Genomic DNA, 10,982 nt, shown 5'->3' with positions numbered 1-10,982 from the left:
GTGCCATCCTGTCGTCTTACTGCTAGACCCTCTCTACTATTTAACATTTTGTCATGTTTGCTTTATATGTCTCTAAATACCTGTTTTCTTTTCTTTACTTTTTTTCCTAAGCTGTTGGAAAGTAAATTGTAGACATCATGGCCCTTAACCCTCAATACTTGAGCATGCGTCTCCTGAGAATGGACATTCCTTGGAGCACCATTTCAAAATGATACCACACTCGAGGCAAACGACAAGTTCTAATAGAGTTTTTATTTTTCTGTCCTCAGTTGTCCCCAGAGTGTCTTTTAGAGCCATTTCTTTGTGTTTTATTTTGATTGTTTTTTTCTGATAAACGATCCAATCAAGGCTCATGGATATGCATTTGGCTGCTGTGTCTGTTTAGTCTCTTAATTTATAGCGGTTGTCCTACCTTTGTTTTGTTTTCTAAAGAGTCCAGACCAGTTATCATGGTGAGTGTTCCAGATTCTAGATTCATCACATAGTCTCCTCGTGTTTAGATGAAACTCTTGTGCCAGGTGTAGTGGTTCATACTTATCATCCCAGCACTTTGGGGGGCTGAGGCAGGAAGATTACTTAAGCTCAAGAGTTTGAGACCAGCCTGGGCAACATAGCAAGATCCTGTCTCTACTGAAAATAAAGAACTTAGCCGGGCATGGTAGCACACACCTGGAGTTCCAGCTACTGAGGAGGGTGAGGCAGGACCATCCCTTGAGCCCAGAAGATTGAGGCTGCGGTAAACCATGATCCTGACACTACACTCTAGTGGGGTGACAGAGCAAGACCCTGTCTCTAAGAGAAAAAAAAGTAGATTGAACACTTTTGTCAGGAGTATACATAGGCAGTGCGTGTGCGTGCCACTTACTGCACCAGGAGGCACAGAATGTGGAGTTCTCCCAGTATGGATGATTCCAGGCCTGATCACCGGGGTGACAAAGGCAGTACCCTCGTGACTGCAGTGTCTTGTTTCTTTTGTCATTAACGTGTCTTCATTCATCGCTTCTTTCTCGTGGCTGTAGAATGCAGATGCACCCGGTCCAGTCGCAGGCCTCGTTCCCAAAGACCCCCACAGCAGCAACGTCACAGGAGGAGCTGCCGCCTCATAAGCCTCCAACACTTCCCCTGGATCAGGTAAGAGTCACTAAAAGTTAGAGCTGTTCTTCCTCCAGGTGGTGGGAAGTAAGTGTATGACATCCCTGCTGTTCGGAAACAATGCTTTAAGGTATCCTGTGGATCCAGGAACTTTGCCTGGATCGTGCTTCCTTGGCACTTGGAAAAAGAGCAAGAGGCCTTGGAAGTCACTTCTCACATGTCTCTTTTTCCTATTGTGATATGGAATGTATGTGTACCAATTTGGTGAGTATTTAAACCTCGTTTTTCCAAACCATCCGCCAACATTTTTTCTGCTATGATCGCTTGTCTGTTTTATGCTTCCCCTTTCTTTCACATCAGAGAGAGACTGGTTGGTGGGTTTTTTTTTTTTTTTTTTTTTTTGAGACGGAGTCTCGCTCTGTCGCCCAAGCTGGAGTGCAGTGGCGCGATCCTGGCTCACTGCAAGCTCCGCCTCCTGGGTTCACGCCATTCTCCTGCCCCAGCCTCCCGAGTAGCTGGGACTACAGGCGCCCGCCACTGCGCCCGGCTCATTTTTTGTATTTTTAGTAGAGACGGAGTTTCACCGTGGTCTCGATCTCCTGACCTTGTGATCCGCCCGCCTCGGCCTCCCAAAGTGCTGGGATTACAGGCGTGAGCCACCGCGCCCGGCCGGTTGGTGGGTTTTAGAGTACTGCCTCTGAGTGCTGCTTCTCTCCCATGCAGTCGTTCTCTTGACCCCCACAAAGTAGTTGTCATTGGCTGCATCATGATCATCTGTCAGTGTGCAAGTCCTACGGCTGTTACGCATTGGGACTGGGATCTGAATTGAGAAGTCCAGGACTCTAGAACCTACCCTCTGGAAGTAAACTGTAGCTGATGAAATAGAATGAAGCCATTTTCACAGATGAGGAGCTTGGACACTCTTTGGGCTTACTTTTTTTTTTTTTTTTTAACAACCCAATTTTTTATTTTTGTTTAAAATGTCTTTGTTTCTTTCAGAGCTAGTCCAAGGAGGAAATGAGCCCCAAGCAATGGAAAGCTGCACACGAAGACTGGAATGTGGAGAGCTGGGGAGTGCCCTGTCAGCTCTATCCCCATCACCTGCTCCGCCCCTTCACGGCGACCCACTTGTGCCATCCTTGAGCTGGAGCCAGTCACAGGCCCTAAAAGGACACTCCTTAGATGACTGACACACAGATTGCAAAGGTCCTCGTCCGGGGGTCTCTTGCACAGCTGATGTAGACAGTCAGGCAAAACAAATGAACGTGGAGTTAATGATGACTTTTCCAAATCCTGAGACACTCTTCAGGGAAAATCACTTTAAACTTGGGGGAGGGGGTTTACTCAAGAATGGAGTGGTGCTTTTAAACTTTGATGAGCAGCTAAACTCAGGTATATATTTGGGGAAGGGACTACTCTTAGTATTAATGGTTTTGGAGCTGGGTCCAGTTTACAGAATTTTCATGTTGCCTTTTAAAATAATTTTTGTTGGTGGTGAATGTATTGTACATAAAGTGGGAAGGGTGGGTGGGGATGCGGAAGAAATGGGGGTCCTAACTGGTGGGCACGCAGCACTGGAGTGATTTTTATCTGTTTACAATCATGTCACACTGAATACTTCTGGGAGCTGGAGATGAGGGTAGGAAAGGTTTGATCTTGTAATATGTCACTGTGTTTCCTTAGTGGCCAGCCAGCCTTCAGAATAGCGAAAGGCCTGCTTTCCTTCCAGTCGGCCTGAGAGATACCATCTGTCCCCTAACCACCTGCTGGTGCTGGTGTCTCTGTTGGAGGCAGAGTGCTCTCAGGAGACTACTAGAAGCTTCAGCCCGGAAGACAGGCTGCTCTCTCACGCTGGTGGCCCAAATCCTGGATTTGAGAAAGGGGTGTCCCTTCCTGATTTTACCAGCAGCCCTACCGAATAGTTGTAAACCAGTATCAGGAATTGGGATCTAGAGTGTTTCACATATTAGAAGATGAATCGTCCTCATCACAGACCTCCCTGTCAGGACTGTGATCTAGAAGGCACCACACACAGCTTTCTGGCACGAATCACATTTTGTGGAAGTGACTACTCAGGTTTGTATATTTTAGTATCAATAAAGAATTGCACAGGTTTGAATAGGAAAAATGTATTCTATAGATTTACAGTTTGAATGTAGGAATATTTCAGTATATATAGTTTTTATTCGTTTTAAGTGAATCATGGTAAAATCAGTCATGGTGATTTAAAATAGCTATCAAGAACAAGTTCTTGGAATTATTTGTTGTGTCTGTGATAGGAAACCATTTTACAGTATTAAATTACTTTATTACAGTTGTAGAATTGAATTACACTGGATTCTCCCTCATTAGCATTCTGTGTTTGATTTTAGCTGAGAGGTCACCAAAGTTAGGACCCACGTTTTAAACTTTTGAATATCCCACAAAAGAAAAAACTAAGGAAAATACTGAAATTACAGGTCTTTGTAAAGAGTAGCAGATTTTTAAGCATGCTTTTGGGACAGTAGAAGAGCCTCTATGAAATATTAATCTGCCCTAGTTTCTTATAAATTCAACTGTGGGAGGGGCCAGTAGAGTTTTTCCCTCCAATTCCAGGATTCCTAGTGAAACACGGAACTGTCACGTTTACAGTTTGCTAAACATAACGCTGTCCGTGGAAAAGGAAGCTGATCAGAAGCATCTGTGATACAGAGAACTGAAATTCAAGACATCAGTTCCAGGATGACGGAAGTTCACATCCGTACGCAAACGCTTGGCCTGGTAGTGTTGCCTAGGGCTCAGGCAGATTTGAGAGTTGAGTAGGGAACACAGATGCCTCTGAGCTATGATGCACAAGAGTACAGATTTGCTCTCAGAGGTTTTACTTTTAAATTTGATGTATTTGCAAGTGGATTGAGTTTTGAGCCTGTGTTCTCACTGGATCCTAATTCTTGTTAGAAACCTATCACTGGCATAACGTGGTTTAGAAGAGTGACAGAAGGTTTTCGGATGGGTCTGCCCTGTAGCTAGTATCCGCTAACATGGAGCATTGCTACTTGAGTTTCTGTGTGTGTGCAGAAGCAGGGAGGAGGGGAAAAAAACTGCTAGTTTGGAGCTGGTTAGCCCTGGTCCAGGCCCAGAGAATCTGGCCACTGACAGCTTTTCTCTTTTCCTGGTAATGCTGGTTTGAATCAGAGGCCTCTCACTTCTCCCTAACAGGAGCACTGTCACCGTGGGCCTCTCCCCATGACTACCCCAGGGGCCTGGGTGGGAGTGGCTGTGAGCAGCATCTGGGCTAGTGCCCTCTTTCCTTCTGCCCTCGTGGTCCTCGAGCAGCTGTGTGCGCACTGTTCCAGGTACTCCTGTCTCCTCCCTCTCCCAGTGACCGCCCCAATCAGCTGTTGCTAGAGCTGTGCTGTGAACTACACAGGAAAAGTCAGTAAATCCCTTTATCCTTCATCTCCCTTCTTGGTTTTAGACAGAAAATATTAAAGAAGAGCAATAGGAAATAGAACTACTGTATTAAATTATAACACCGTGAACAGGAGCAACAGCAGCCGCAGAATTGTCAGCCTTCCCGCATCCTGTGTGGGCAGGTGTCCATGCGTTACAGGTACTAGTGCTTCGTCCTTTGTCCGGGGAGGGTTCTGAGCTTTCGCAGGTCTTTGAAGTGCAGATCTGCTATAAGCTGTCTGGAGCTGCGAGGTTGCAGGAATCCACATGACCGTGAGCTGCTGTGAACCCCCAGTCCACCCATCCCCAAGCAGGATCTTTTTCTCACCTTTTCTTCCTCCTCTAGCACTTCTCTCTCCAAGTGTCTTAAGCAGATGCAGTGTCTTAAAGCAGATGCAAATACATTTGCCATCTTCTCCATTAGGAAAATGATGGTTATGTGATCCGTTATAATTAGAAAGTAGTGTGTAAGGTGTCCTGAAAAGGTTTGCTCTCAAGCTAGAAGGACATTTCACCCCGTGGGTCACTGTCACCTTGTCAGTATGCCAGCTCTCAGTGGTCCCCAAGAGGACGGGGATAGCTGAGATCATGGAGAATGGGAAATAGCTTCGCACCTCTTTGATTTAACACCCATGGCTCACCTTTATTTGAGTTGTTAGTAAGTTAGAAACTTGTGTCCCTAAGGCCCAAGAGAAAGAAAAGATGAGCTTCTTGGGAGGATTCTAAATTTGTTTTCCCCTCAGAATTAAAAAGTAGTTTTTAATTCAGCTACTTTTTCCCCTCACTTAAAAGGTAGCAGGAGCTGTTGGCTAAAATTCGTTACAGTGAATGCACGTGGAGGATAAATAAGAACAAACCCTGCAGGATTCTTGTTGACGTAACTTTCCATCCCACCTCCGCCTCTCCTTCATCACCAGCCTTCATCAGGTTGGTTTAGTTTACCTGGTCGTACACATGAGCTGCTTACCAACAGTTTGTATCTTCTTACTGAGCCCAGGCCAGATGCTCTCGGAAGGCAGGCCTCGTCATGCTCCTCTTCGTTAGGCTTAATGCAAACCTGAAGACCTGCTGTTTGTGCCCCTCAGTTCAGTCAAACCTCAGCTTTAAATGTCGATTTACTCTGGCTTGTCCCTTGGAAGTGCTTCTTGTGACTAAGCATTTGGTGTCGTTATCCCATGCCATTTCTCTGCTGTATTATTTTGTGTACTATAATTATTTTTGCTGATTCCTACTGCTGGCAAAGGGTATGCTCAGTGCCATCCCAGGCCCATAGAATCCCAGTGTTGCAGTCACCACAGCTGTCAGAAACAAGCTTGCAATCCATACCTCTTGGTTCACTTTTTTTTTTTTTTTTTTAATGGAAGTTCAAATCTGTAAATATTACACTGCTCTTAAGACCTGATTTGAAATTTCACAGGAAGGCTTAATCCTATAGTCGCAAGGTAAGGACAGTTCAATAGTGTCAGAACCCCAACATGCTTGAAGAGAACCTCGCTTTTCATAGAAAAGAAAGGCTGACGGTTTTCTGGCGTTGTTGCCCTTGTTTGTCTGTCAGTCAGTTCACCCCCTGCAGATTCTTCATGGACCCGCATTGCAGAAATCAGTCCCATGTATTAGTGAGCCGTGTGCCGCCCAATTCTGGGGTTCCTGGGGTGTGGTGTCTCCACAGGTAACTCTCCGGACAATAGCTTCAGTCAGGATACTTCTTATTTCGGTTGAGAATGCAGAGGCTTTTATTCGTGGGCTCACATCACTGCATAGGCACAAAGAATGTGATTGCCATTTGCAGCGTGAGAAAAAGCTGGACTCCCCATTTCTTTTTTGGTGGGTTGGACTCTGTGCCGTGCAGCCATAGGACACCGAGCCTTGCGCACTTTCCCCTTGGGACAGCAGTGTTTGGGTGAATGTTACTGCGTCCCATTTTTCTTTTTTTGAGACGAAGTCTTGCTCTCGTTCCCCAGGCAGGAGTGCAATGGCGCGATCTCAGCTCACTGCAACCGCCGCCTCCCAGGTTCAAGGGATTCTCCTGCCTCAGCCTCCCGAGTAGCTGGGACTACAGGTGTGCGCCACCACGCCCAGCGAATTTTTGTATTTTTAGTAATGGGGTTTCACCATGTTGGCCAGGATGGTCTTGAACTCCTGACCTCAGGTAATCCACCCGCCTCGGCCTCCCAAAGTGCTGGGATTACAGGCGTGAGCCACCGCGCCCGGCCTTCATTTTTCACATTAAGCTGGGACACAAGCTTTGCCTCCAGGCTGGATGTTGATCCCACTCTGTGCTAGACAGACATTTGGAGGGACTGTTCGGTCTTGGCTTGACCTTTTCTTACCTAGTTTCTCCCTCTTGTCCTGCACGAGAGGACTGACTGAACTCTGATGTCAGTACGGCTGACGAGCGGCTGATTGTCCTGCATGTGTTTTTGAAGGGGGTGGCTGGGGTGGGAACAGGGGCATGGATGTTGCATAACTTATTGAAATGTTGACCCCCGTTCAGGAAACCATGCGGTCCCTTCCCCTTCCCCTTCCCCTTCCCCTTCCCCTTCCCCTTCCCTAGCCAGGGCTCAGGTACCTCACTCTCCTGCCTTGTGCACAGCTCCCCGGGCCCAGGTCAGTCTCCACCAACCTTGGCACACAGTGTCCGGAGCCTCTGCTCTGCTGCAAAAGCAGAAGCCTGTGAACCTTCTGGCCAGTACTGGAAAGGGGAATGCTATTTATTTTTATATTGTGTATATTTTGTCGTGGTCTGCTGATTCCCTGTTTCACTGAGAGCGACACTTACCTCAATAGTTAGTTCAATATTGTGTGTTGGATAATTTTTTTAAAAGAACTTTTTAAAAAGCTTTTTGATCCTTGGAGGTCTGTAGATTTATTTCCATATGAACTGGTTATTTTGTATAAAGTACATTCTTAAAATAGCAAGGCTCCTCTGTGTGTATGGTGCGTCTGTCTGTCCGTGTGTCATTTCCACATCAGGGCAAACCCAGACTTCATCAGGACAAAGGCATGAACTAGGCCACAAGGCCACCGGCTAAAATGCCATCCCTCATGTCCATTCTCATGCATCAAGAATCCATGGAGGCGGGGCACGGGTCCCGTGCACGTGAGAGAGGAATGTGGTTCCAGAGAACTTCAAAAACAGTCATATACGGACGGGCAGTTCTAAACCACGTCAGGGATAAAACATTCCTCACAGCTGATCCTCGCAAACCTGGCCTGGCCCTCAGCATCTCACTGGTAAAGGCGTCTGCTTTCAGAAGGTACTGCACCGGAGGTGCACGACTTCTCTCTTTCCAGGCTTAGGGGTGCCCGGGGTGGGAAAGGAGTATACAGTGGGGCAGTGCGGCAGCTCCAGCCTGGAGCCCGCTGTGCACACACATGGCCAGAAGTGGGAGCTCCAGCCTAAGCAAGCACGCAATTTTCTACCTGCCAAGGTCATTTATGTTTTATTTCCAGTTATTGGGAGAACAGATCAAAAGTAGCTACATTCCTAGAAATTAGCTATAGTCTTCAGACATCAAAACTCCTGTTTTGTCCTTAAATGCAGACTGTCCCGGTTTAACGATCATTCAACTTGGCAGTTTTCGAAAGAGACACATTCGGAAGAAACTGTACTTTGAGTACTCGTACAACCATTCTCCTTCACTTCCTGTACGGTATTCAGTAAACTCCATGACATATTCAACACTTTATTATAAAAGAGGTTTGGCCAGGCGTCGTGGTGGCTCACACCTGTAATCCCAGCACCTGGGAGGCTGAGGCAGGCAGATCACCTGAGCTCAGGAGCTCAAGGCCAGCCTGGCCAACATGGCAAAACCCTGCCTCTGCTAAAAACACAAAATTAGCTGGGCGTGGTGGTGGGTGCCTGTAATCCCAGCTACTCGGGAGGCTGAGGCAGGACAATCGCTGGAACCTGGGATGCGGAGGTTGCAGTGAGCCAAGATTGTGCCGCTGCACTCTCAAGCCTGAGCAACAGAGCAAGACTCCGTCTCAAAAAAAAATTTAAAAGGCGGCTCAAGTGTGGGCTAGCGTAAGTTTACTGAGCACGCTTAAGGCAGGCTAAGCTGTGGTGTTCGGTGGGTTAGGTGGATGCAGTGCATTTTCAACTGATAATATTTTCAACTCATGATGGGTTTATCTGGAGGTGACCCCACTGGAAGTTGAGGATCATCTGTAATTGACTGTGTAAGTAATCCTCATTCCATAAAAATTTAACCAGAAGTAGTACCCATTTCCAAACCCATGCTTAGGGCTATCCCTTTCTAGGCAGTGATCTGTTCACTCTCCTTGTAACCTCCAGTTGTTTGGTGTCTGATTGTCCGCACTGATACTCTGTTATTACTGGCTAACAAATTTTTGAGCCTTTTATCCTGCTACTGTTCTAAAACTGTTCAATTATTCTCCCATGAAAAGTGTTTCTCCGATAAAACATTTTATGCCAACCATACTTTGTTGTTTAGTAGTTGCATTTCAGTAACAAAACAAAAATCAACTTTAAAGTGAAAAATCAGGCTGGGCACGGTGGCTCACTTGATGTCAGGAGTTCGAGACCAGGCTGGCCCGCATGGTGAAACCGTCTCTACTAAAAATACAAGAATTAGCTGGGCATGGTGGCCCACGCTTGTAATCTCAGCTACTTAGGAAGCTGAAGCAGGAGAATTGCTTAAACCTAGAGTGCAGAGGTTGCAGTGAGCAGAGATCATACCATTGCACTCCAGCCTGAGCAAGAGTGTGAGACTGTCAAAAAAAAAAAAAAACCCCTAGTAAACCCCAGATCAGATATGATGCTACTCAAACTGTGCATCTCGATGGGTTCTCTCAGTGGGTGGGAAGAGCACCACTCTGGCCTGGCTTCCTTCACTGTCCTGTCAGCTTTCCTAGAGCCCAGTCCAGCTGCCTCAGTGGCTGAGATGGCATTAGCAAATCCACTCCCTGTGCATATCAGTAGCACACCCTTAAAATGCACGCAAACTTGGATTCCTAACTTCCAGATGCCCTCCTACCGTGACATGAATTCCTCACCAAACAGGCCAGAATGTTTTTTCAACAGATTTAGCTGTTGATAGGCTTTAATTTTTCTTGAGACAGGGTTTCACTCTGTTGCCCAGGCTGGGTGCAGTGGCATGGTCTCAGCTCACTGCAACCTCAACCTCCCGGGCTCAAGCAATCCTCCCACCACAGCCTCCCAAGCAGCTGGGACTACAGGGGCACCCCACCACACCCAGCTAATTTTTTATCTCACCATGTTGCCCAGGCTGGCCTAGAACTGAGCTAAATGGTCCGCCTGCCTCAGCCTCCCGAAGTGCTAGGAATTACAGGCGTGAGCCACTGTGCCTGGCCTTTATTTTTTATAAGGAGCTTAGCCAGTTAGAGTGCTTCCAGATTTATCTTCTTCGGACCAAAACCAGCAACAAACATATATACCAAGGTCGGGCATGGTGGCTCACGCCTCTAATCCCAGCACTTTGGGAGGCCAAGGCTGTTGGATCACGAAGTCGGGAGATCAAGACCATACTGGCTTGGCTAACACGGTGAAACCTCGTCTCTACTACAAATTTAAAAAATTAGCTGGGCGTGGTGGCGGGCGCCTGTAGTCCCAGCTACTCAGGAGGCTGAGGCAGCAGAATGGTGTGAACCCAGGAGGTGGAGCTTGCAATGAGCCGAGATGGCGCCACTGCACTCCAGCCTGGGCGACAGAGCGAGACTCCGTCTCAACAACAACAGAAGAAAAAACAAACATTCTGGCGGCAGTGGCTCATGTCTATAATCTCAGCACTTTGGGAGGCCGAGGCAGGAGGACTGATTGAGCCCAGGGTTTCAAGAGCAGCCTGAGCAAAATAGTGACTCCGTCTCAAAAAATATATATATATATACATATGTGTGTATATATATATACACCAAAAGTTAGCATCTTCCACTGGTTACCTGTTTCAAAACAGTGTAGTAGGCAGTGTAAATGTGACTGTATTTTTGGAATTGTTACTATTTAACACTTGTTAAGCGCCCTGGGTAACATAGCTTACACAGATAATGCTACGCGGTGAGCTTACTTACAATAAGCATAAAAGCTATTCCAGCAAGATTTAGGGGGACAGGAAGCTATACACTGTTACTGTAGATTAGTCTCAAAAGTTCTGATCAACTTTCTATTTTGACATTTGGAGACATCCGTAGGTGCTTCTCTTGTTAAAGATCAGCATCTTTTTTCTCTAAACCAATTCGTGTTACTGGAAGGAAAGGCACCCCAAGTTTTATCAGCCCCTTTGTGGGCTCCGTTTTGCTATACTCTGTATTCTCTGAGAGTGCTACTAACAGAATTGAGAAAATAACCACCCAGATGGGCTATTTTGGGGCTGATCTTTACCCTGGAATCTTCCTGGAAGGTGAATGGCCTATGTCATGCAGTTGTTATGCAAGAGGTATCATGGGACCTCTCCTTCTGGGTGGCCCAGCAGCAGCCG

General features: G+C 46.7%; 1 protein-coding gene across 6 annotated transcripts in view; it reads left to right on the top strand.

Moving 5' to 3' along the window:
- Positions 1-7,441, top strand: part of CECR2 (CECR2 histone acetyl-lysine reader) — a 200,417-nt gene extending 192,976 nt beyond the window's left edge. For 4 of the 6 annotated variants that reach the window (XM_074004534.1, XM_015457482.4, XM_015457484.4 and 1 more), the window contains 2 exons: positions 1,020-1,131; positions 2,092-3,410. In XM_074004534.1, coding sequence (XP_073860635.1) covers positions 1,020-1,131; positions 2,092-2,097 — 118 coding nt within the window. In that variant the 3' untranslated portion in view covers positions 2,098-3,410. Of the gene's footprint in view, positions 1-1,019; positions 1,132-2,091 lie in introns of all 6 variants that reach the window. The other 2 variants (XM_015457480.4, XM_015457481.4) reach the window with 1 other exon arrangement.
- Positions 7,442-10,982: the final 3,541 nt, after the last annotated feature.

Source organism: Macaca fascicularis, chromosome 10 (genome assembly GCF_037993035.2).
Source record: "Macaca fascicularis isolate 582-1 chromosome 10, T2T-MFA8v1.1".
Classification (NCBI taxonomy): Eukaryota; Metazoa; Chordata; class Mammalia; order Primates; family Cercopithecidae; genus Macaca; species Macaca fascicularis.
Note: the sequence above shows the minus strand (reverse complement) of the source record. Positions and strands in the feature narration are given on the sequence as shown.